Consider the following 22822-nt stretch of genomic DNA (forward strand, 5'->3'; position numbering starts at 1 on the left):
TACAAATATATATATTTTTAAAAAGGAGTTGTACAGTATTTTTTTAACAAAGGCAGTTTTCTTTTTTTGGTTAGACAGCTGCTAATACTCAGCCATCAGTTTATTCCGAAATAAATCACACCTGAGTATTTATTATTATTATTTTAAAAATTTATTTCTGGGGTTGCTTGGACATCTTTTTATTTAGAGAGCTATCCTTAATTTTTCTGATTAAATTTCTCAGGGATTTTCTTTTTTACTATATCTTTCACAGCATTGTTATTAAAGTTATGCTTGCTTTATAAAAGGAACCATTAAATTTGAGGATTTTTCTATATAAATATGACCTAACCATGATTCTCAAAGTTATCTAATATTTACACATGTTTAACAGAGTTCAGTGACCCCTACTGATGCTTTTATAGTAGTTTTTATTTTGTTGAATTCTTTATTTTGGCTTATTTCTTGGTTGAATGAATTTCATCTTTAAGTGGCTCATCTTTTTTCCTAGCATTATGGAAATATAATTGACAAATAAGATTTTGTAAGTTTAAGATGTACAATGTGATCATTTGATACATTTTTATGTTATGAACAGATTACCAAAATCATGTTCGTTAACACATCCTTCACCACATATAATTACCATTTTGTCATTGTTGTTATAGTGGGAAAATTTGAAGTCTACTTTCTTAGCCCCTTTCAAATATATAATATTGTGAACAATAATCATTATACTGTACATCAGATCCCCAGAACTTACTCATCTTATAACTGGAAGTTAGTATTCTTTGACTGACATTTCCCCTACCCTCAGCCCCTGGTAACCAGCATTTTACTCTGTTTCTATGAGTTTCTACATGATTCCACTTTTATTAAGTTCAGAAACCGGATAAACAAATCTATGGTGTACTTTCCATATGTAGGTTACACTGTTCAATAACATTTTATTTTAAAAGGATCATGTTGATTATTACAGAAGACAAGAGTAGAAAGCGGGAGACCAGTTACAGATCTGTTGCAATACTCCAGTAGAGAGATGCTGAAAGCTTAGACAATGGGAGTGGAAGTGACACTGAGACACACCAAACAGACTTGAGAAACGTTGAGTTTTAAGGACATATAAATGAATTGAATATGAGGAGAAACAGAGAGGAATCGAAGATAAGTCTAGATTTCTGGTATGAGCAATTATCTTGGTAGAGTGCACTGTAGTAAAGACAGATATTAAGAGACAAAAAAGAACAGGATTGAGGAAAGGATTATATTTTAGAAATGTGATCCTGGAGGTGTTTTTTAAATATTCAAGTGAAATTGTAAGTGAACTATTGAAGGTAGAAGTCTCTAGCTCCAGGGACAGGCTACCCCTGGAGACATGTTTGAGGTCCTGGTTTATAAATGGTGCACACCCTCACATACAGTATTTTATGTATGTCTATGATTATCTTATTTAGAATTTCCTAGAGAGTTACATTAATTTACCCATCTGTTTAGTATAAAGATTAAAATATACATTCTTAAAATTATATAAACTGGTTTAAAAACAAAACAAAACAATGTGCACTGTTTGATTACTTACAATTAAGAAGAAAAATGACCAAAGGCCACTATTTTTCCTCCCATTGCGAAAAATGAATGAAATCACATATGTCAAGATAATAAGAGATGTGACATATCCAATACTACACAGGATCTGAAAAGAGAAGATTAAGGTTGAAGAAGGTAAACGCGATCTAGGAAAGTATTCACACTTAAACCCCAACTTTCCAAGCTATACGCTAGCAGAAGTAAGGTGAAGTTCTTTGGTTTAAGATGAATAATGTTACCGCATCCATTAAAAATAATCTAGCCCTAACCGGTTTGGCGCAGTGGATAGAGCGTCAGCCTGCAGACTGAAGGGTCCAGGTTCGATTCCGGTCAAGGGCATGTACCTTGGTTGCGGGCACATCCCCAGTACGGGGTGTGCAGGAGGCAGCTGATTGATGTTTCTCTCTCATCGATGTTTCTAACTCTCTATCCCTCTCCCTTCCTCTCTGTAAGAATCAATAAAATATACATTTTTAAAAATCTAATAAACCATTTCCTAATTTTTGCCACTTACCTGAATTAACAAGTTTTGGATTATAACTATCATTTCATCTGGGTTAAAAATGTAATCCATTATTTGCATCACAAGGAGGATCAAGAAGTTCAGTGGGACATCCACCAACGCCTGCCCGAACCAGTAAGCAGAAGGGTGGAGGCCTGAGATCCGGAGCTGGGAATAAGCTTTTTTCTGATTAAAAAAACAAAGTCATCAAAGGTACTGCTCGTTCAGGCTGAGAAATTACAACTATGTAGTCACAAATGTTCTATGTTCCTTCTATATGTTATGCTGACTTAGTAAATAGGTTTCACATGCCACACTCCTGCTTCTGGGGTATTAATAATGCTGTAAACCACATGATGACTTCATTCTCTAAAGGGAAAATGCACCCACATATCTAGCTTACATTTCGTCACAGAATGACTAGGCATTGCCTCAATGAGAAGATACGTGTTCCTTTCTTTCCAAAGCTACTCCTCCCTTTGACATCTTGAAGACTTGCTAATTGTACAAATAACCAAAAGATGTAGGTTTACAACTTCCTATAAGATAGATGAATTGTATGCCGGATATCAATAGTGCATTTATAATTGGCTTTTTATTTGGGGTCTAAGAAATGATCATCTCACTAGTCGATTTCATTAAAAATGGCTTCTTTAGGTTGGCCTAAGAAGTCTTCCATTAAAATGTTACACTCCCCGTCTTGAAGCAAACCATACTTTTCATTAATGTAAGTGAAAACTAGTAGTGGCTTTTGATATTGTGGACCACACTATAAGCTGTATTTTGTTGTGGTGATGGTTTTAACATAAGGTCCTAAAATATAACTTGGCCTATTCTAACAGTAAAGCACAAAAGCAATTAAAATTTTAAATCTAAAATTGAGTCTATGAAAAAAGATGAACTAAGGGGAAAGTTGGAAAGCAGATAAGTATTCTGGAAAGGAGAGTACAGCTGGAAGGAAGCAGGAAAGAGAATGACAGCTAGGACACATTAGAGGGCTGACACATCCTATTTATTCATTTGTTCATGTGCCTGACTTAGCATTGGTTAAAGAGCTCTTGTAGAGTTTAAGTTGCGGAGGGGTGGGAGGGGTGGATAAAAAGGCAATAAGCAAATAAGTACAACAATAGCTACATAATTTAAAAATGTTATTAAAATTAAAAATGGAAAACAAGTGAAATTAAAAGTGTTAGGAGGTTCAGGGTCATAGGAGAGGCTTTACAAAGGAGATGCATTGTAATACGGGATTGGGGTAGGGAGGGAGGGGTCCTTTGTGAAAGGTTAGGGTCTAAGCAACAAGTAGGAGTACCCATGTGCCAGGTCAAGAGCATTGCAGGCAAGGAGACTAGGAGGAGAGAAGGCCGGGCAGTGGGTAGAGGTGAAGTTTAGGGGACCTGGAAAGAAGCCAGTAGAGCTGGACATGGCTATCAAGATGAGAGTGGCATCAGATCCAAGTGGAAACACCCGGGTCCACCCAGGTTTTTGAGGCTATTCAAGTATTTCATTCTTACTCCTTGGCTTGATAAGGAACCACTGACAAGATTTAGGCAGGTAATTAACAAGGAAAATGGAATAGGAGATGACAAATGAGGCCCCATCGCCTTAGCAGTTAGGGAGGCTGTTATGCTCATCCAGGAAGAAGGGATGTTTGTGGGTAAGCGTCTAGAAATAAAACTAAGTGATAGACCAGATAAAACTCCCACTTCCTGTTAGATGATGATATCTCCTAATCTGCCCTTCCTGAGATCTCTTCTTGGTTTAAGAAAAATAGCATTTTCTTTATAGTGCCAACCTTTAATGAAAATGCTTGGTTGTTCATTGTTTCAGGTATATAAATTAGGTGTACCACCTACACATAAATTTATAGTCAGAAGATGGGGAAGCATTCCCTGGGCATTAAGAACATGTAAACACTTTGTCAACCCTTCTTACTTTATAGTCACCGATGCTGCTCATGGCAATGAAAGGAGTAAAACAGGCCGCCCCAGGTATCCAGAAGAAGGCATTGCTCATGGACTCATACTCCTCGGACATGGCCTCCTGAAATAGTGCAGAACACAAGAGTTGATGGCAATTGGGTATAAGGTTCATTTCTACTTTCTTAACTAAATCACTCAAATAAATCAACCAATCTGACCACCAAAGATACTTCCCAAGGTTCTCTTTACAATTTCTTTCCACATTAATTTTCAATCACAAGTTGCAACTACATGGGAACTTTGAACATGCCTCCTGCTTTACTTAGGAGGAAGCAAGTGCCACCAGGTTGCAAGAATTGGCCAAGGTCCCACAGTTAATAACATGCAAAGTAAGCACAAAACGTCTGCTCTCTGACTTTATTTAGGCTGATGTCTCTATGGGCAACAGAGCTTATGAACTGCAAATGCTACTCTCAGAAATTGGTGCCAAATCACCTCAGTCCAACACTTATGAAGAATCATTCCTCTGGCTCAAACTAGTGCATAAGTAGCAAATTCAAATGCATTTGGGGACCTGGTAGATATAAATGAATGAGTAGGGGGATGATAGGAAATAAAAGTGATGGGGCTTGGAGAAAAATGATCAGCACACATTCCACATAAGGGCATTAAGTCTTAAAAATGTCAAAATCCTGTACAGGTCAAAGAAGGCCTTGGGTTTTGCTAGAAGCTTTGATCTGATCTATGATCAGTTGCCTTACTACACTGCAAACCATCTGTATCATGAGGTCTGAAATCATGAGTTTTGAGATCATCTTACTTCTCTCTTCTCTTAGTCCCTCCTAAAATTTAGTGGCAAATTATATTTTAAACAAGAACTGCTTCTAGTTGTAACTCAGTCAGTTCTCCAATCTAATCAAAACTGAACGCTCTTTAATGGAAACAATGCATTCCCAAGAAAAGTAATAGTAACAGCAGTAATGATAACAGATGCATTTTATTGAGCACCTATGACTTCCTGCATCTACGTGTTTTATAACTCATGTTTATACTAACTTGGCCAACTGAACCGGGTGTTCACATTGCCTCATTTACTTCTAAAGAAACCCCAGTGATGAACTTGTCATCTGTATTTTTTTGTGTGGACTGGTGAACCAAGGCCTGCTGAAGCCAAGTTGTTAAGGAGGCCCTAGCGTCTGGCCTTGGTGACCCTGGCTGTTTCAACCAGGTCCTACTACTTAGGTTAGGACCAGAAATGGTGACAGATCTAAGACCAAAAGTCATTCCTTTTTCTGAATTAATTGTATTTTCTGCTATTCCACTGACCCTAAGTCATCTGATTAAGTTTAAAATGTTATACAATTATTGCTAAATATCACATACACACACACACACACACACACACACACACACACAGTATATATGAATGTAAGTAACTTGTAAGTATATAAAACATGACCCTGGCCAGTGTTGCTCAGTGGTTGAGTATAAACCTATGAACCAGGAGGTCACGGTTCGATTCCTGGTCAGAGCATATGCCTGGGCTTTATCCCCAGTGGGGGTGTGCAGGAGGCAGCCAATCAGTGATTCTCTCTTATCATTGACGTTTCTATCTCTCTCTCCCTCTCCCTTCCTCTCTGAGATCAATAAAAATATATTAAAAAACAAACAAACATGAACTTATTCAATAATTTCATAAAAATTAACATGATGGTTTTTCAGCATTTCAGGTTTTTTTTTTTTTTTTAAAAAAAACTTCTTATAGTTCAGGATAAGGGAGATAATATTATACTTACTGAAAAATACGTGCTTCTGTCTGTCTGGATGCGTTCTGAAGAATTAAAAACTCCAAGTAGTCCATTGCTAATGATGTCCATGAGGACAGGGAAGCAATTCAACCTTTTGGTATTGCATGCTATTGAAAACTTCTGGTGCTGAAATAAAACAAATGTGCATTCTGAGTCCTCAGAAAGCCAATGCAAAATGTAATGCAAGAATCTGATAGAAAATCACTCAAAGTATTGACAACACAATAAGGCTAAAGCACTGAATACAACAAATACCGCCATCACTAATATTTGATTAAGTCCCCAAATACTGCAAAAAATACAATATTGTCTTTACTGGCCACCACATCAGCCATGATATGTTATATGGAGGCTGTGGGTAACTAATTGTAGTCCACCTTCACCTCTACAAATGAGAACTACCCCATCTTCTCATATCCAATTGGTCTTTTACGTTGGTCAATATGTATTCCTCAGATTGTACATTCAAACTCCACCTTTGGTGAGATGCAGCAATCAGAGCCCAACATACCTTGTCATCACCTAACACCGTGATAGCACCGTTGTATGATGGCTCGTTGGCACCACGTCGAATTCCAAAGGCATCCACTTCCAAAGCTATGTTCTGCTGCCTCAGTGAATGTATAAAGTTTTCAATGCTCTTCCCTACCAAGAAGGTAAAGTTCAAAAGAAGCAAAAATGTAGTAAAACAAAAGTCAAATAACATTATTTTTTTAAAAAACCTAAATAATGTCACTCAAAGCATATCATCATGAGGATTTCCTTAAAAAGGCAGAATTGATGGTGTGGTACTAAAACCCATTCTGATACCTGGATATGACAAGTTAACTTTACCTAGAGGCTAGGTATTTTACTTATAATTTGTTTGTGTACAAATATGCATAAGCCACAGACACAGACAACAGTGAGGAAAGGAGGTGAGGCGGAGGTGGGCAAAGGAGGGGGCGGTGGAGACATCTGTAATAGTGCCAACAATAAAAATCAATTGAAAAAATACTATTTAAGAATATCATTATCATCCTTGAAGATATTAATCTTCTATTTTCTTAGAAATTTGGAATATATTATCTTTCCAGAGCCTAAGAATGCATAGTACTTCAAAAATGTTATGAAAAGATCTAGAAGAAAAGTCAATGGTCAAGTAAGCTTGCAAAATGTGTTCCTAAAACCAACTCTTCCACCCTCTATTTGCCATTTTTAAATTAATTTTCTGATTGGCATCATGTGTGCTTTCTAAATAGCCCGGCTGGTGTTTCTCAGTGTGTAGAGCATCAGCCCATGCACCAAAGGGCCTTGGGTTCAATTCCCAGTCAGGGCATGTGCAGGAGGCAAGCAATTGATGAGCCTCTCTCACATCAATATTTCTCTCTCCTTCCCCCACCACCCCTCCTTTCCACTCTTTCTAAAAAAGTAATGGAAAAAAATATCCTTGGGTGAGGCTTAAAAAATTAAATTAAACATACAGAATATGTTTTTCCTTCATGGTTTATGCTGTCTTGGGAATCTCTGAATAAGCACAACATTGAAAGGTTGCATTTGAGCTCCATGTTCACCTGTTTTATTGATGACCAGTAAGTGTGTCAGAGGAGCTTGAGGTGGCTGTCCCGGTGAGAGGAAGTACATACTGGGAGACAGTCCCCATGAATAACTCTTTCGATATATCTCATAGAACAGATATTCCAAGAGCTGAGGGAAAAGGCTAATGCCCAAAAGCAGTAATCTGCATAAAGGAAAAAGGTAAGAGAAAATCATGTAGAGCAACTTAGGTATGTTTTTACATGTGGGAAGAAAATGGATGTTATAATAGAAATTACAAACACTAACCACATATGTGAATCATGCTTTTCCTCCCCATTTATTTTTTTCTAAGATGAGATGGTTCCTATGAACCTCTCATTGGTATTTCTCTCTCTCCAAATGCTGCCCTCTACCCGCTTTAGACATGTCATTCAAGCCTAGGAAATATGCTGATTATCACTCTTAATATCCCTCTCCAATGCTCACTTTTTTGCTCTGACTCAGTCTTGCATTTCTTTTTTGGGGGGAACCACTGCAAGCTAGCATATCGTCAACATCCTGACTTGCTATACTCTGTAACTTTCCCTTTCCTCTCCCAGATTTCTGCAAGTTCCAACATTTTCTCATCCACTCAGGTTCCAAAGTTCAGTTATGTTATATTCATTTCTCTCCCATACTTTGCTTTTCCAAATGGTTGAAAATGTCTATCATATCATCATTAGTACTTGCCTTGCACCTTCTTCTCTCTTCTACTTTTCAAGTTTGGACCATAATTCTCTCTCTCCTGACCTCTTTTCAACATTGCCCTAAATGGCTCTTTTCCTTGTACCCACTGTCTACTATTTCCAAACCATTTGCACTGTTTCCTGGCTAAGTTTCTTGACATTCTGTTCTAATGATATCAGTTGCCTGTTCAAACTAAAAACTAAAACTTCAGAAACTCCTTATTAGTCACAAAGTCCAAACTCTCTAGCTTTAGGTAATATATTATCAAAATTGTTTTTACCTTTTGCACACTCTGTGTTAATAATTAATCACAGTTCTGCGAACTTCTCATGCATCTCCACGCTCTGAACTGCTCTGTCTGAATTTCCATCCTGCTTTCCCTCCTTGGCTAAATGTTCCATTTTCCTACATCAAATTCAAATTCTCCCTCATGTAAAATTCTTTTTCCAATGCCCTATTTGGACGCTGTGGTTGACAATATTGTCCGATTTTGGTCTATGCTTTTTTACTGGGCTTCTAATCACCCTCGAGAGCCAATGGAATGAATGAGTGCCTGGGGTGGCGAGCAGAGCTCATGCCAGGAGGTATCACTCAGTGAGAAACACGAATCTGGAGAGGACGGTAGAGGCTCCAGATAGTGACATGAAGCCTTGGGTAAGATGCGGCCTGGCACAGAGGCAAGTCTTTGGGATGGAACCTAAGTGCTAACATTCATGCTTCAGGTAAACTACTTCAAGCTTTTGATAAAAGCAGATTCTGTGTGAAATTAAGAGAAAACCCCCATACTTTCTCTGTTTTAATTACACACCCACTTAAGCAACTAAAAATTGGCTTCTATATTTAAAAGACTATACACAATTGCTAAAATTTATTTTATCCGTGATTGGTTTGTTTTTCTTTTCCTCTCTTGAATTGATTTTGAATGTGCCAACCATGCATACCTGAAACCCTCAGGTACTCACATGGTCATCAGAGTTTTTTTTTCATTCTTTAGCTTCAGGAAGCGAACTTTCGCTATTGCACAGGTCTGCTGCCTCCAGAGAGCCATGCCACTGGCTGCTTTCTTTGTCTCATTAAAGGAAGACAAAACTTGTTCCAGCTCAACAAGGCCTCCTGTATCTTTTGTCCTGTCACTTTGTAACTGCGCCCAAATTCCAATATCTAGAAAATGTAAAATCAGTAATTTATGAAGTGCCATTTTATTTTATTTTATTTATTTTATTAAAAATATATTTTATTGATTTTTTACAGAGAAGAAGAGAGAGAAATAGAGAATTAGAAACATCGATCAGCTGCCCCTTGCACACCCCCTATTGGGGATGTGCCCGCAACCAAGGCACATGCCCTTGACTGGAATTGAACCTGGGAACCTTGAGTCCGCAGGCCGACGCTCTATCCACTGAGCCAAACCGGTTTCGGCTATGAAGTGCCATTTTAGATGCGCCTTATTTCAATTTCCCTAAGATTATCTACTCACCACATGGTGTCAGAGTAGAGAGTCTTGGACAAAGATACAAGTAATCTAACTCATGGTTTTATTTGAGCAACTACTACAGAAATGGGAATGAAGAAAAAAAAAAAAAAGATACACTACAAGAAGAAAAAAATATGATATAATAAAAGAAAAATTTGTATTTTCTGAAGAAAAAAAGTTCTGTGTCTACAGCTTTAAAGGACTTAGTCTAGAGAAATCAATGAAAAGAAACTTATATTTAGCCAAGAAGAAGAGTCTATTCATGGCAACAGATAAACTATTTTAGTATTTTTGACTCAGCTGGAAAAGTTAATATAGATAGAACCCTCCCCTTTACCCTCTGGGAATATGAAATTGGTAGAGACAAGATTTTTTAATATAGCCATGGTTGAAAATAAGATAAAAGTTACATCTTTTAGAAGAAGAGCTTAGAGAAATTGATCAACTCTAGACTTTCAGAAAGCTAGATGAACATTAAAAGGTAAGTGTAACCAACCACTAAGAAAAGATACCTAGTGTATAACTTCAAAAAGGATAAAACATAAAACCCCACTTGATCAATCAGGAATAAAACAGAAAATGAAAAAGTGCAATAAAGAGTAGACACAGATAGTAAACCGGAAACAAGGGACTACCTTAGAATCATTAGAGAGAACAGGCAGAACACTACCCAAGGATGACAATTAGACTGACAGAAAAAAATTTCAACAGTAACAATGGAACCCTGAAGACACTGGAATGATGTAATCAAAATACTACAAAAAAAGCAACTGTCGATCTACAACTCTAACTTCTTATCTCGATAGCTCTTATACAATATTATATTATGTACATAATAATAAATATAATAATAATAAATATTGTCTGCTCCATGAGGATTCAGTCTTATGCACTGCTGTATTTCACATGCTTTAAAAAATGCATGGTACAAACACAGGATATTCAAGGTGGGAAGCCAGCATTGAGAGAAGGGGATAGGAAACAAAAATACATTTCTATCTGTTCTACATTTTCCCAAGACAAGACTAAATCATTACACTCCAAAAGCATATCATTTCATCATTCAAAGTATATTTTCAAGATAAAATACTGCACAGAAATATAATTTCTTTTTTTTTTTTACCTGATTCATCAATAGCTGACTTTCCTTCTAGTTTCAAGAACACCTCATTCAAAGTTGTCATGGAAACACCGTAATTCTCAATGCCTTGGTAAGAACATCTATCAAGATCCCTGTAAAGGTCTAAAGGTAGACACAAAAATGCATGAAAAGAATATGATTTGTAATGAGATTGATAATAACGTTTTAAAAAATAGAAAACTCATGTGGAATACAATGCATTAATCAGAAGCAAAGTTATGATATAGACTTTCCCTTATTCATAAAATAGTCTATACAATATGTACATTTCCATGTCTTCAATTTTACATTTTTAAACAGTAAATATAAACAGTACACAATTTTAAACAGTTATTTTTTTTATTCTTAGAAAACTACATATGTGAGGAATTTTGAAATAAGTTATATTTTATTTAATGTGTTTTAACATATTAAACTGTTAGATTATGAAGAGTATTATGGATAGATTGTGTCAACCCAAAATTTATATGTTGAAATCCCCATTATTTAAGAAATATTTTCTAGAAAATCAAAATTTAAGCTTTCATGTTAGGCTTAATTGTTAGGCAATATAATAACAAATGCAAGAGAACTAAGGTTATTGTGACATCAATATAAACCACTCTGTGGTTTCTGCATTCTGTTACCTGGGAATTTGCTTGTCCTTTCCAAAGGCAAAATATATACAAGCTTTTCTTCACTTTGTGCTGTTAATTTGGCATCAGGGATGTGCTGTTTAACAAGCGATGTTATATTGTCTGGATCACACATTTCATTCAAATGCAAACTAACGTTTAAAAAGAATAAATTTAAATTATTTTTCTCAAACACTATCTCTACAAACAATTGTAGTATGCACTCGTCCTTTCATTAATGAGACAAAACATGTATAACCTAATGAAAGAAGTGAGACATAAAAATACCAATATAGTCCAAGCTGTATAATCTGTACCATATGGCAGGAGAACTAGTGTAAGGGATGTTAGAAATAGAGAAGGTGACTCAAGGATTATTATTTGGAGAAAAGAGATATTTGGCTAGACCTTGGCTGGGGTGAGGTGGAAGGTAATGCCTAATTTTGTTTCCACCTGTTCAATAACTCAACTTTGAATTCTCCCTTTGCAGTAAAGTATGAGTTCTGCAAAAACTAGCACTTGAACATGGGAAAAACAAAAACAGAGGTACCATGTATAGTCCTTAAGAACATGGTTTTATTGCTGATCCTTGTTCCAGAACGCAGGTCTAGTGTCCCTGAGCATCAGTTTTCTCATCTGTGAGACTGAACAATACTAACCTCTCAAAGGATCTCAAAATACAGAACTAAACAGAATAGGTATGAGATAGCACAGGGCCTTGCACTAAGGAAATCCCTCAATATGTTAGCTGATGTGATCTTTCTTGGTCCAAAATGTATTCAAGTTGAAGCTGGTCTGTTTGGTTATGAGAACAGACAAAGTTCTTCATGAAATCATTGGATTGGAGCAAGCCCATTATTAGTTACATGCATTGAATTACACTGAGGCTATAGAATGACGAGGGTATCACAATTGACTTTGATGACATGAACCTAAAAAAATCCATTTTACAAAAAGCTATTTTGTGTTTACAAGGCCCTTTGCTAAGCACTCTCTAAGATACCAAATAAGAATACAGCCCTAGCTGGTTTTGCTCAGTGGATAGAGCATTGGCCTGCAGCCTGAAGGGTCCCGGGTTCGATTTTGGTCAAGGGCACATGCCTGGGTTACGGGCTTGATCCCCAGTAGATGGTGTGCTGGAGGCAGCTGATCAATGATTCTCTCTCATCATTGATGTTTCTATCTCTCTCTCCCTCTCCCTTCCTCTCTGAAATCAATAAAAATATATTTTAAAAAAGAATACCGAACCTTCTCTAAAAGAGCCCATAACAAAATATAATATATATATATAATATGATATAATATAAACATAATGTAAAGCATATTATAAAATAAGCGAGGGAGAAGGAAGTTGAGTTAATTCAAATAAGTGCTTTGCACATTGTCAATTACTCATTCGTTCAATATCTTTAGTCTTAAATGCAAAGCAGGTATTATTGCTGCTACTCCATAAATGAAGTTACTGAGAATCAAGTAAATTAATTAAGCTGCCTAAGGCAACAATTCAAAGTAATGCTTTCAGGGTTCCTGAAGAATGGGTGTTTTTCAAGAAGAAAACACTCAGAAATGACCTTCAAGAATGGATACGATTAGAACGTGGTTTGAAGGGGTTGGAGGATGACATGTTAAACAGATGTCCTGTCTCAGTGGTCAGCAAACCGCGGCTCGCGAGCCACATGCAGCTCTTTGGCCCCTTGAGTGTTCTAATGCCACTTCTTCAAAATAGACTCGCCCAGGCCGAAAACTGACTTCTGCGCATGAGCCACGAAGTTTCAATCGCACTGTACGTGCGCACCCACATGTGGTATTTTGTGGAAGAGTCACGCTCAAGGGGCCAAAGAGCCGTATGTGGCTCGTGAGCCGTGGTTTGCCCACCACTGTCCTATCTCAAGCACAGATAAAACACAGCACTATGGAACACCCCCAGAGAACAGTGGGTGGCTCCTTTTAGTTGGAAGGCAGAGATTCAATCAGGTAGTACCAAGCAATCACGATGGAATGGTAGGCTAGATCAGGTCAAACACCTGGAGCAAATAATGGGAGGATTCATTGAACCACTGGAGATTAAGTGACTTTAATTATTTTTGAGAAACGTTAATATTTTAGTGGGAGTACAGGGGGTGATTCATATTACACCTGTAATCTTGGTCCAAGATTCTACCACTTTTAAGTGAGTTGGGCCGATTATTAAAACTCTCTGACATGTCAAAGGAGAATAATAATACCATCTTAACGTTATCTGGAGGTTTAAATATGATTATATGGGCATTCCAAATGTCAATATCTTAGCAAGTACCTAAAACATAGCCAATACTTATTAACTGACAGACACTCATGGGGAACTGAGAAGAGGCTATTGAAACTGTCACAATAAACCCAAATAAGCAACAAAATATGATAAGAGAAAGGACTGGAATATCAATATATTTCTTCTAGCAAACAAAGTGTTGTGAAAATATTTTCCAAAAATTTTATTTAAACGTCGTTTAATCATCCTTATAGCCTTCATGTCTGCAACCCCTCATATCCTTTACTCTAGCTAAGAAAAAGAGTCCCGTGGCATAGTTCTAACACAGATCTCTTGAAATGAACACACCAGTTGTGCAGTCTACTTGAACATGCTCAGTAGTGGTATCACCTGCCCTCAGCTTTTCCAACATCTGCTAACCTGTCTCCAACAGTGAGGTCGTACCTTAAATGGTAGCCGATGCCCCATTTCTTCTTCAGGAAGAGAGAAGAGCCTGCGCACCTCAGCTTCCCATTAGATATAAACACCTTTCGGTCTAAGTATTAAAAGCAAAAAAAAAAAATAAACAACTTGCATTAAGGTGCTGTATTTTCACTATTAATATAAAAGAAACGAATTCATTAATAAGCAACGTATTTTAGAAGCATGACCCACTAAAACAGATGCATTCGAATCCTGATCATATGTAAGCCACTTTCTTTGTCATACAATAACTAAAATGACATGTTATTTTATTCTCTGGTATATTTAGAAAAAAATTATACATCGAAAGGATCCGTTTCAAGCGAAATGACATTCATATTGAATAAAGCATAATATATCTTTTTTGTTGCTGTTAATCCTCACCTGAGAATATTTTTTCCATTGCTTTTAAGACAGTGGGAGGGAGGGAGGGAGGGAGGGGGTGTGGAGAGAGAGAGAATCATCGCTGTGAGAGACACATCGACTAATTGTCTCCTGCATGCACCCCAACCAGGGGATGAGGAGAGAACCCACACCCTGGTATGTTCCCTTAACCAGGAATCGAACCTGCGACTCTTTGGTGCACAGGCCGGCACTCTAACCACTGGCCAGGGCAAAGCATAATATATCTTTGGGAACAGCTATATATTTTACAACCAATGCAATAGGCTCAGAGCACTTCCATGGCACAATGTACTCGGGGATGCGGGTGCTCAAATGGGTGAAAGATTCTCATGGCAGTCACACCATGGCAACTAACTGTGTTGGAATGAATCTATACATATTCCACATGTGTCTCTGATTTCTCACTAAGGTACATGCAAGAAACCAACTCACCGGCCAGGATGTCAGCCTCATCCATGAACTGGGTGCTGAAGAGGATGACTCTGTCTGACTTCCTCTCTTTAAGAAGGTTCCACACACGGTGCCTTGAGAGAGGATCTGATCCAGCGGTTGGTTCGTCCAGTAGCAAAATCTGCACAGCACAAAAGCACATAAAATCATCTCCCCTTCCAGGCAAAATTTCGTTAAAAAAGCAACAGACTAGTATATGTATTTGGAGACAGAGCTCAGTACTTAATTTTCCATTGTAACTGCTCTCTTGCTTTTAGCATTTACAAATTAAGTCTGACCGAATATAATAGTTTCTCAGCCCTCAATCTGATTTTACCAGTAATTTTAGTTCGATTTACCTGAGGATCTCCTAAAATGGCAATTCCAAAAGTTAGTCTCCTTTTTTGTCCACCGCTTAAATTTTGAGCAAGAATGTCTTGAATATTTTCCATTTCCAAGTCCCGTAAAACTCGTTGTACCTAAACCAAAGAAAGGATATTTGGTCCAAAATCCAGAATGGTTATTTAAAAAAAAACAGTATCATTTTTCTGTTCCTTATAAGGGGCCTTTTTGCCCTTTAGAGGGTGAACTGGGTAGAAGTCACACAAGTGCATTTAGAATTTCCTAGGTAAACGATTTCATCCTCATGGCTGCATGACATTTAACAAGGAATCTACCTCTCCTTCCACTTCCTGTGGCTGGATTCCTTTTATTTTGGCAAAGAGCCTGAGATTTTCCCTCACTGTCAGGAAACTGAATTGCACATTGGATTGGGGGCAGACTCCAGTGAGCCTGCTGACAGTCTCCAAGTCAGCTGTTTCCGAAAGTGAGTGATTGTAGATGGCGACCGAACCTAAAAGTTAAAGGTAGACAGTTAACATCAGGGTAATGTTGCATGCTTGCTTTATGTAAGATATTTTTAAATAAAAAGCAATGTGTTTCAATTACTAGAGTCCTTTAAAGATATTGGGCCTACCTATAGGGAATACACTATTGACTAATTGAAAATCTAATGTTCGTAAGATATCTGATCCAGCTGGGTGCCAATTCATAAGCATAAAGCTACTTACCAGGAAATATTTGAACCAAAAAGATTTTCCTAAATAAAGAGAACATGAATCTATACAAGAATAACTTGAAGAAACTTCTAAAACTTTTAAATACCTGAGTGTGACTAGTAGTTAATGAAACTACTATTGAAATTAACTAATAAAAATGCACAGTTAATTCATTTGCCCATGTTATTGTCATTATATAATTGTCTTCTCACCTGATGTTGGTTCCGACAATCCACTGAGTATGTTTAACAAGGTCGTTTTCCCAGCTCCACTGTGACCAAGGAGTGCAGTGATCTGGCCTTCATATATGTCAAATACCAGACCTGAAATTATTTTTAAAAAATTATACTCAGAGCCTACATAGTAACTTTACATTCTCTGAAATTTTTATAAGTTCTTATAATATGGGTATATTTGGCTAGCAATAGTCAAAATCCATCCCCAAATTCCTTTCTTTAAAATGGTATCTATGATATACATTTTATAGGTGTAATATTACCATAATATATTATTTTATGATTAACAATCTTGGAGATCAAAGCAGTTTTGTCTTTAAAGATGGGCTGACTACAATGAAGATAGCTTTCGGATTAGAGAATATGGTGAGCTGAAAATAAACTAGCATGAGCCTATCACGTATCTCTCAAACCTATAGGATATCAAGGGTGCATCTGACGTTCTGAAATTGTTATGTGGTTTTTCATTTACTTGGAAGGAAACATACTGGGTTTGAACAAAGGAGCATCATGAGAGCTGGACTATCTGTTCTTCATCTGCCAAGACAGTATCACAGTTGAGATACAGTATTGAAACCAACCTGCCTGTTATATATGACTAGAGGCCCGTTGCAGGAAGATTCCTGCAAGAATAGGCCTTCCTCAGGCCTATTCCTGCAAGAATAGGGCTTCCTGCGGCCAGAGCGAAGCTGAGAAGGGAGCAAAGCATGCCGAGGCGGGCTTTGTTCCCTTCTCCGCTGCCTCCCTCCCATCTCTGCTGCTTCGCTCCCTCCCGTCTCCACTGCCTCGCTCCCTCCCTTCTCCGCTGCCTTGCTCCCTTCTCCACCACTTTGCTCCCTTCTGCAGTGCTTGGCTTCCTTCTACACTGTCTTCAGTCTTCACTTCTCGCCTGCGTATGCAAATTAACTGCCATCTTTGTTGGGTTAATTTGCATACTCACTCCTGATTGGCTGGTGGGCATGGGGAGGGACGGTCAATTTGCATGTTTCTCTTTTATTAGTGTAGATATTTATTACCTTTCAACGCTTCTACTTTTTCATGCTTTCCTTTTTTATATTCTTTTTTAAGATTTTTTATTCTGGAAAAAAAAAGATGAAAATGTTGTAAAGAAATGGTGGAGGTGGACAGACAGTTGAGACATCTACTCACTGGAGGGTCTCTTTCCCCTTTCTGCCTCACCAGCCTCTTCCTTCTCATTGTATTCACCAGGAAGCAAAGAGGAAAGGGACAGAGTAAATCACAGAGAAAAGGGGGTGAAAATAACCAGGGAGATGGTGACAGTGTCTGTCACAAAGACAGCTGACAGAGAAAGAGAGCAAAGCATGAACAATGGAAAAGAGATAATGAAGAGGATGGAAATATGAATACTATTTATTCATGGATGGTTGTTGCTAAACCATAGATATTAGTAAACGTAAATGCTGACAATGTAAGAAAACAAAATGTTATCAAGAAAGAGGGTAGCCCTTCCTGAGGATAACAGCCTGGACATATGTGGGTACGAGAAGGACATTGAAGAAAATCTTTGTCATATCTGGGTTTTGCCTGATAGATCTCTGGTCTCTGACAGGTGTTTCATTTGCATCTCCAGGTAGTTTTTTCTTTACCTGATGGCTTCTTTCCCATGGAATTCTGGAGACACTGGTTCAAAAGAGTCATTAGATGAAGAATCTGAATCTATTTCATTCTCAAGGGCCATGTGGTCAGCTCTTTGGTGTTGAAACCAAAAAGAGGGTTTCAGGAAAAACCAGGGAGAATGTTGATGTCCATATTCAGCTACATGAAAGAGAGGCAATTAAATATTGGGTCAGGCACCACTTTAAGGAGTGCAGTCACCATAGCAGTAGCATTCTTCATCTAGTTCTGATACGTGCACTAATAATATAATTATCCTTCATCGCTTACAAGTGTCTGTGTTTTAAAAAAATGTTTTTATTGATTTCAGAGGGGAAGGGAGAGGGAGAGATGAAAACATCAATGATGAGAGAGAATCACTGATCGGCTGCCTCCTGTACACCCCCTACTGGGAATTGAGCCTGCAACCCTGGCGTGTGCCCTCCTCATTCATAGGTCAACACTCAACCACTGAGCCACACTGGCCGAGCGCAAGTGTCTCTTTCTTAAAAGAAACAATCTAAAGTGTTATGGTAGAACAAGATCTTAGGAAGTTATTCTATAAACACAGGGCAGAATACCATTAGGCTTATTTTTAAAGTCTTGAAAAAAAATGTTTGCTAATTTATAGTCAATACACCATAGATATTATTTAACCCACTGTATCCTAAATATTATCATTTCAATATGTAACCAATATTAATATTACTAATGATATACTTTTTATTCTTGAACAAAGTATAGACCATGAATGAAATTGTGTTGAGTCACAATCATGAATCTACTTACTGGGCAAAACTTTGTCAAAATATAATGTCAATGCCAAATAGAGAAAAGTATCAAAAACCAACATGAAACAAGTAGCTATTATTAGGTTTGGGTTGCTTGAAGAGTCCAAATGGGTGTTAGCATTCACATCATAGTCCAAATGTATAAGCTAAAAAAAAAAAAATACATAGACTATTAAAAGGATAAACGGAGCATCAAGAATTATTATTGTTTTATTAGAGGCCTGGTGCATGGATTTGTACACTAGTGGGGTCCCTCGGCCTGGCCTGTGCCCTCTTGCAATCCGGGACTTGTCGGGGGATGTCAGAGAGCTGGTTTTGGCCCAATCCCCGCAGGCTAGGCATAAATATAGATGCCAAATTAACTAGAATTAATTTTCTGAGAGGAGGCTCAGTTTCATTTAAATTGGCCCATCAAAAAGTAAAAATGTATTTCCATGGAATTCCTGGTTTTCAAATTCTGGCCATATTTCTTGAACATTAAATTAGATACATCTTCAATGGGTCAGCCCATTAAAAGTAAAAGCAGAACCGCATTAGTAATGGAGTATTAGACTGCACTTAGGGACTTAAAAGAAAACGAACTGTGCTGAGAGAGAAAAATGAAAACATACATCTCCTATCTATACCTTCTGCATGTATCTTTACCAACGTAGATGGGAATTTTAATGTTTAGCACCTGAAGCATGAATTATTCAGAGGCAATCTGTTTTAAATATTTTGTAGAAAATGGAGTAGTTACATCAGCTCTTACCTGGGCCATCCCAACAGTGAAAGCAAAGGGGCTAAGAAGACATAAGGTCCATTCCAAAAAGGCAGGGAGATGCCTGTACAATGCAGTGAAACCCAGGCTCCCCCATACGACCGTGAGCAGAAAGACGACAAGGCCGGTAAGGAATGGTTTCTTTACCAGGACGCTCATCATGAAAGCTAAAGTTATCTGAGAGAAGAGAAACACTTCAGGTAGTATATACTTCTCTGAGAATCATCAGTGGCATACTAACGGACAGAATTTCATAGTATGATATTTTGTCTATTCCCTCCCCACTCCTAGCTACTGTCTCATGTAAATACTCAAATACTGCAAACAGAAAAGAACAGGTGTGATCAGAATTAATGATAAATAATGGGTAGGTTTCCCTGAGAAAAAGGAGAAGGAGGGAGGGGGAGAGAGGGAGGGAGGGAGGGAAGGAGAGAGAGAGAGATAAAGAGAGAAGTTGATTAAATTCATTGACTCACCAAAGACAAGCCATAGAGGAGAATGAGCATGAAGACCACCACAAAGCTAGTGAAGACGACAGCATGGGTAGATTTTACAACAAGAGCCATCAGAATCGCCATAATAAAGACGAAGCCAGCGTACATCACACTCCAGGAGAGCCTTGCAGAGAAAAGAAACGTCAGTTCAGAGTGCTGCTACTCCATCACTGGACTCATTCATGGGCTCAGCAAATGATTTGTGAAGCTCATCATACAGCAAGAGTACAGGGAATACAACAGCTAATACATCAGAAAATTTCTCTGCTCCTGAAGTCCATATTCTACAGGGGATGGTAGGCAATAAACAAGTAAACAAATAATACAGGCAGCTAATTGCAAAATAAGAAGGAAACTGGGTGGTAAAAAGTGAGAGTAATTGGGAGAGGTTTCAGGGAAAACATTTATGAGGATTTGTCAGTTCTAGACTACTTCTTTCAGTAAAGTAATTGTATAAATATCATGGGCCAAAAGTAGATGAAGCAGCAGCAAACTTTGTCTCTGAAGAGCCAGATAGTAAATATTTTAGACTTTTCAGACCATTTGGTCTCTCTTGCAACTACTCAACACTGCCTTCAGAGCACAAGAGCAGTCATTGAACAATGTGCAGCCCTAACCGGTTTGGTTCAGTGGATAGAGTGTCGGCCTGTGGACCAAAGGGTCCCAGGTTCAATTCCGGTCAAGGGCACATGGTCAAGAGCACATGCCTGGGTTACGGGCTCATTCCAATGTGCAGGAGGCAGCCGATCAATGATTCCCTCTCATCATTGATGTTTCTATTTCTCTCTCTCCTCTCCCTTCCTCTCTGAAATCAATAAAAATATATTTTTTAAAAATGTGCAAATGATGAGTGTGGTTGGGTTCCAATAACAATTCATTTGTTTGGCTAAACTCATTAAAAATTTTGTTGCTAATTGGTTCCTTAACTTACATCTCTCAGTATGTACTACTTCCCAATACTGAGTGCTACCTAATATTCTGTGTTTAATTTTTCTTAATTCCACTTTAAGTACATTTCCTGTTTAATCTTCATGACCAATAAGAGATAGATATTATTATCAATGTTTAACAGAAGAGAAAACCAAGATTTAAAGAGATTAAGTAACTTGGTCAAGGTGGTAATGCTCAGATGGAGATGACTCATGGCTTCCCACCTCCCAAGCCTGTTCTCACCACTGTGTATACCTCCACCAAAGAAAGCTTTGTGCTTAAAGAACGAAACGCGTGTGTGTGTATGTGTTATTGCCTTCAGTGTCATAAAAGTAAGAATTCACTCAATGTGGAGTCAAAATCAATCATCCAAACATATATTTCATCAAACATTAGAAACCTCACATATGTATGTATATATGTGTACACACACACGCACACATGCATACATCCACCCCCATATATTGTAACTAGTGACCAAGAGTCATCATATGTATTGGTTAGTGATTTGGGTTTCAGCAATCTATAGAATTAGACTTTAATTCATTGAAGTATGAAGAGTATCATTTACCAAGCCATAAGTCCATCTACCTCACTTATTTATCGTACACTACTTTATGGAAGCCATCAAGTTTAAATATACTTTATAGGTCCAGGGAGTCCAAACAACTACCTCTGCTTATGTATGCTACGTGACAGACTGTAGCCATGTAATTACCAGAATGCTGACTCTCGAAGCCCCATCATGGTCATCAATGACTTAATGTATTGTCTTTCTTTGGCAACATTGACTGATACATAGTAGATGAACGTAGAAAAAGAAATAATGCAGAAGAAAATGAAAATATCAGTCCCAACCCCTGCTTGGGCAACAAAAGATAATATCTTCATATTTAAACCAGTGACTGACATGAGCTCTTCCATCACCGAGTGATTTGTTGTGATCTAAAGAAAGATATCAATGAACACATTGTTATTATGAAGCTAACTGTAACCTCATGCATTTCCTCTCAATGATATGAAATCATGTGCATTCCACATTTCAATGCATATGCCTATCACGATCTGTCCCCAGGTAATTCCTGCCACCCTCCAGTTTTTGTCTTGGTTCCTTAGAACATCTTCCCACCATCTTCACTAGACAAAATTCTACTCAATCTCAAAGTCTCAGCTGAAATGTCATTTCCAATTAGTAGGTCCTCTCTGATATTTCAGAGTATCTTGTTTCATTGTTTGCCTAGTACACCATTTATAATCTCATGACAGAATCTAAACTCTTACTATGAACCATATATCCATTTCTCTCCCCCTACTATTCAGTATCCCTGGAGAAAAGTAACTGTGTTCTACTTATTTCCTGATCCTCAGTGCTTAGTGTAATGGTTTATATACAGTCATGCACTGCAACAATACATGTTGGTCAATGACAGACTGTATATACAACAGTGGTCCCATCGTCTAGTGACACAACTATCCAAACATCGTAGTCCACCGTGGCTCATGACTGCACAGTACTTGTCCAGTACATTGTACCCAATGAATGAAGTGAATAAATCAATTACATGATAAGATAGGACAATCCATAAGATAACCATCCAACAAAATTGAACTTACAATGCCATTTGTCTCTTTAACTTAATACTCACTTCTATGATAGCGGCATTAATGGCAGCTTGAAAAGCTATAAAGCCTTTCTTCCAGAACAGTGAACCTTCACAGGTGACTTTTTCATATGATGGTTGACAATGAGCTTTAGGAAAAGAAGAACACAACATAAACAGTTATGATGGGATGGGGCAATCTTGGTGATAGGAAAAATGAAGACTTCAAATGTTCCAAAATGCACTCCAAGTTCACAATAACATAGTGTGTGATAGGGCTTTTTGCAAGGTAAGGTTTGCAGGGTACACCCAGAGAATATGCTTTGTTCATGTGAACATCAGTTCTCAACAATTTTTCACTCAATCTTATAATTCTCTCCATTACCCAAGAATATTTTGTTGAGCCAAGACTATTCTGTGGCTTGTGCCAAAGAAGCACTAAATTTTTTAAATGTTTGGTAATCATTGAGCAAGAGCCTTTACTTGAAATTTTATTTAGGACTAGCACAGGAATGCAGTCACGTGC

General features: G+C 37.8%; 1 protein-coding gene across 1 annotated transcript in view; it reads right to left on the reverse strand.

Annotated features, from left to right (window-relative positions):
- ABCA9 (ATP binding cassette subfamily A member 9) overlaps window positions 1-22822 on the reverse strand; it is a 43197-nt gene that overhangs the window by 13177 nt on the left and 7198 nt on the right. Inside the window, exons 5-25 of the mRNA XM_054709497.1 lie at window positions 22342-22445; window positions 21414-21640; window positions 19748-19889; window positions 19263-19448; window positions 18510-18657; window positions 17714-17882; window positions 17123-17184; window positions 16083-16193; window positions 15490-15665; window positions 15172-15291; window positions 14816-14954; window positions 13961-14051; window positions 11281-11420; window positions 10637-10756; window positions 9002-9200; window positions 7349-7515; window positions 6307-6440; window positions 5784-5921; window positions 4001-4108; window positions 2081-2254; window positions 1559-1672 (exon numbers count right to left, since the gene is read on the reverse strand). Coding sequence (XP_054565472.1) covers window positions 1559-1672; window positions 2081-2254; window positions 4001-4108; window positions 5784-5921; window positions 6307-6440; window positions 7349-7515; window positions 9002-9200; window positions 10637-10756; window positions 11281-11420; window positions 13961-14051; window positions 14816-14954; window positions 15172-15291; window positions 15490-15665; window positions 16083-16193; window positions 17123-17184; window positions 17714-17882; window positions 18510-18657; window positions 19263-19448; window positions 19748-19889; window positions 21414-21640; window positions 22342-22445 — 2969 coding nt within the window. The remainder of the gene's footprint in view (window positions 1-1558; window positions 1673-2080; window positions 2255-4000; window positions 4109-5783; window positions 5922-6306; window positions 6441-7348; window positions 7516-9001; window positions 9201-10636; window positions 10757-11280; window positions 11421-13960; window positions 14052-14815; window positions 14955-15171; window positions 15292-15489; window positions 15666-16082; window positions 16194-17122; window positions 17185-17713; window positions 17883-18509; window positions 18658-19262; window positions 19449-19747; window positions 19890-21413; window positions 21641-22341; window positions 22446-22822) is intronic.

Source organism: Eptesicus fuscus, chromosome 20 (genome assembly GCF_027574615.1).
Source record: "Eptesicus fuscus isolate TK198812 chromosome 20, DD_ASM_mEF_20220401, whole genome shotgun sequence".
NCBI lineage: Eukaryota > Metazoa > Chordata > Mammalia > Chiroptera > Vespertilionidae > Eptesicus > Eptesicus fuscus.